The sequence below is a fragment of the Serinus canaria genome, unplaced genomic scaffold, assembly GCF_022539315.1.
Source record: "Serinus canaria isolate serCan28SL12 unplaced genomic scaffold, serCan2020 HiC_scaffold_375, whole genome shotgun sequence".
NCBI classification, from domain to species: domain Eukaryota; kingdom Metazoa; phylum Chordata; class Aves; order Passeriformes; family Fringillidae; genus Serinus; species Serinus canaria.
The window spans coordinates 6,544-8,550 of NW_026108489.1; the positions used below are offsets into that span (position 1 = coordinate 6,544).

The 2,007-nt window shown below is 72.1% G+C and overlaps 1 protein-coding gene across 1 annotated transcript; it reads left to right on the plus strand.

The window, feature by feature from the left end:
• The first annotated feature begins 504 nt into the window (after nt 1-504).
• LOC103824797 (DENN domain-containing protein 4B) lies at nt 505-1,852 on the plus strand. Its single transcript, XM_050987882.1, has 2 exons — nt 505-590; nt 1,549-1,852. Exon 2 carries the CDS (start codon nt 1,563-1,565, stop codon nt 1,845-1,847), a length of 285 nt encoding a protein of 94 aa, XP_050843839.1. The 5' UTR covers nt 505-590; nt 1,549-1,562; the 3' UTR covers nt 1,848-1,852.
• The last annotated feature ends 155 nt before the right edge of the window (nt 1,853-2,007 follow it).

A 2,007-nucleotide genomic window follows, 5' to 3' on the forward strand; every position in this document is an offset into this window, starting at 1 on the left:
GCCCGTCCGCGGGTGGGGGGCCTTGGGCCCCCCCCGGAGGGAGCCAGAGTGATTTATTATTATTATTATTTTTTAAAATATATTCTATGTTAATTAAATCCCCCCCCATGCTGGTGTGTGGTTGATTTGGGGGGGGGGGTTAAAAGAGGGGTTGAGTCTCCCCCCAGCCCTGCCAGGCAATTGGGGCTGGGGTCCCTTAGTGGGGAGAGAACAAGGGGGTCCCTTAATGGGGTGGGGGGCAAAGGGGTCTCATTTCGGGGGGGCAGATAGGATCCCTGATTCTGGGGGTGGTGGGGGGAATGGGGTCCCCCACGTTCCTTGGGGGCTCCTTGAGTTTCCTGGGGCGGGTCTGGCAGTTTCTGTGGGAATTTGGGGGGGTTCTAGGATTTGGGGGGGGTGGATTTGGAGGGGGTTCAGATTTGGAGTTCTGAGGATTTGGGGCGGGGGGCGGTGTCCCCCGGCCGGTACCGCGAGTCCTCCGCGCCGGCAGGGGGCGCTGTCGCGGGCGGGGGCCGGGCGGGCGCGCGGTCGCGGCCCAGCGGAGCCCAAAGACGCGGCCCCGGCCCGGCCCGGCCCGGCCCGGCCCGCAGGTACCGGGGGAGTGGGGGGAGGACCCGGGAGGGGCCGGTTCGGCGGTCCCGCGGGGGCTGCGGGGGCTGCAGGGCGGGTTTGGGGTCTGCGAGCCCGCGGCAGCAGCCGGGCCGCATGTGGGGGAGTCACCGGGGGGGACACGGGGATGCGGACCCCGCCGTGGGGGGGGGGGTCACCGGGGGGGGGACACGGGGATGGGGAACCCACCGGAGGCGTCACCCGGAGGGACACGGGGACAGAGGATCCTCCGGGGGGTTCGCCGCGGGGGACACGGGCAGGGGGGACCCTCGCAGGCCCTCGGCAGGAGGTGACCCCCAGGCAGGGGCTGTCGCTGTCCCCGGGGGTGTCACCGCCCGTCTGAGGGGCGGCACCGCTCCCCGGGGGCCGGGACCCCTCTGTGCAGCGGCCGTGACCTCCGTACCGGGGGTGCCCTCCCGGGGTCACGGTGCCACCCCGGTGGTCCTGCGGGGTGTCCGCGGTGGGGTCGCGGCCGTGTCGCCCCCCCGGTGTGGCGAGGCCGGGGTGACGTGGGCGGCCGGGGCCTGGCGCCCGCTTCCTTCCCCTTTCCCGCTGCCCCCGTTCTCGGGCTCCGCTCCTCCGGGGACTCCCCGTGGGCAAACCGGGGGTGCCGCGGGCACCGAGGGGGGCTGGCCACACCGGAGGGGCTCCGGGGACCGCGGGGACTCTGGGGACGGGGCCCGGCGGCGCTGGGGACAGGGAGGGGGCGCAGGAAGGGAGCGGGTCCCAAAGCCGGGGCGCAGCCCCCGAACCGGGGTTCCCTCGGGGTGGGGGTCCGTCCTCCGGGCACCGCCGAGGGGACCTGTCCGTGCCCGGGGGGGTGCCCGGGAGCTCGGGGGAGGGTCCCCGTGTCCCACGGCGTGACCGGAAACCTCCTCCCTTCCCGTCGGCCGGGGCAGCGGCGCGGCGGGGGTGGTGGCATCGCCCGTGTCCCCGCAGATGCTGTGACAGCCATGTCGGACGAGAAGCCCCCGCAGCTCGTGGATTACTTCGTGGTGGCCGGGCTGGCGGAGGCGTCGCGGGCGCTGGAGGAGGAGCAGCAGCCGCGGCCGGCGCGGCCCGGGGAGCCCATCACGGACGTGGCCGTGATCATCCGCTCGCAGGGCGAGGAGGTGCCCCAGGGCTTCACCTGCATCGAGACCAGCACGTCGGGCCACCCCGTGGACCTCAACGCAGGGCTGCTCAACAACCCCCAGATGTTCCTGTGCTACAAACGCGGGCGGACAAACCCCCCCTGATCGAGCTGGGGTGAGTAGGGGGGGATCCGAGTTCTGCTCTGGGTCACGCCAGGCTGGGGAAAGAGTTTGGGAAGGTGGGAAAGACCCCGGAGAGGGAAGAGTTTGGGAAGGTGGGGAAGACCCTGGAGGGGAAGAGTTTGGGAAGGTGGGGAAGATCGAG

Coding starts and splice junctions, on each gene's coding strand:
- LOC103824797 (XM_050987882.1), top strand. CDS start 1,563: ATGTCGGACGAGAAGCCCCCGCAGCTCGTGGATTACTTCGTGGTGGCC.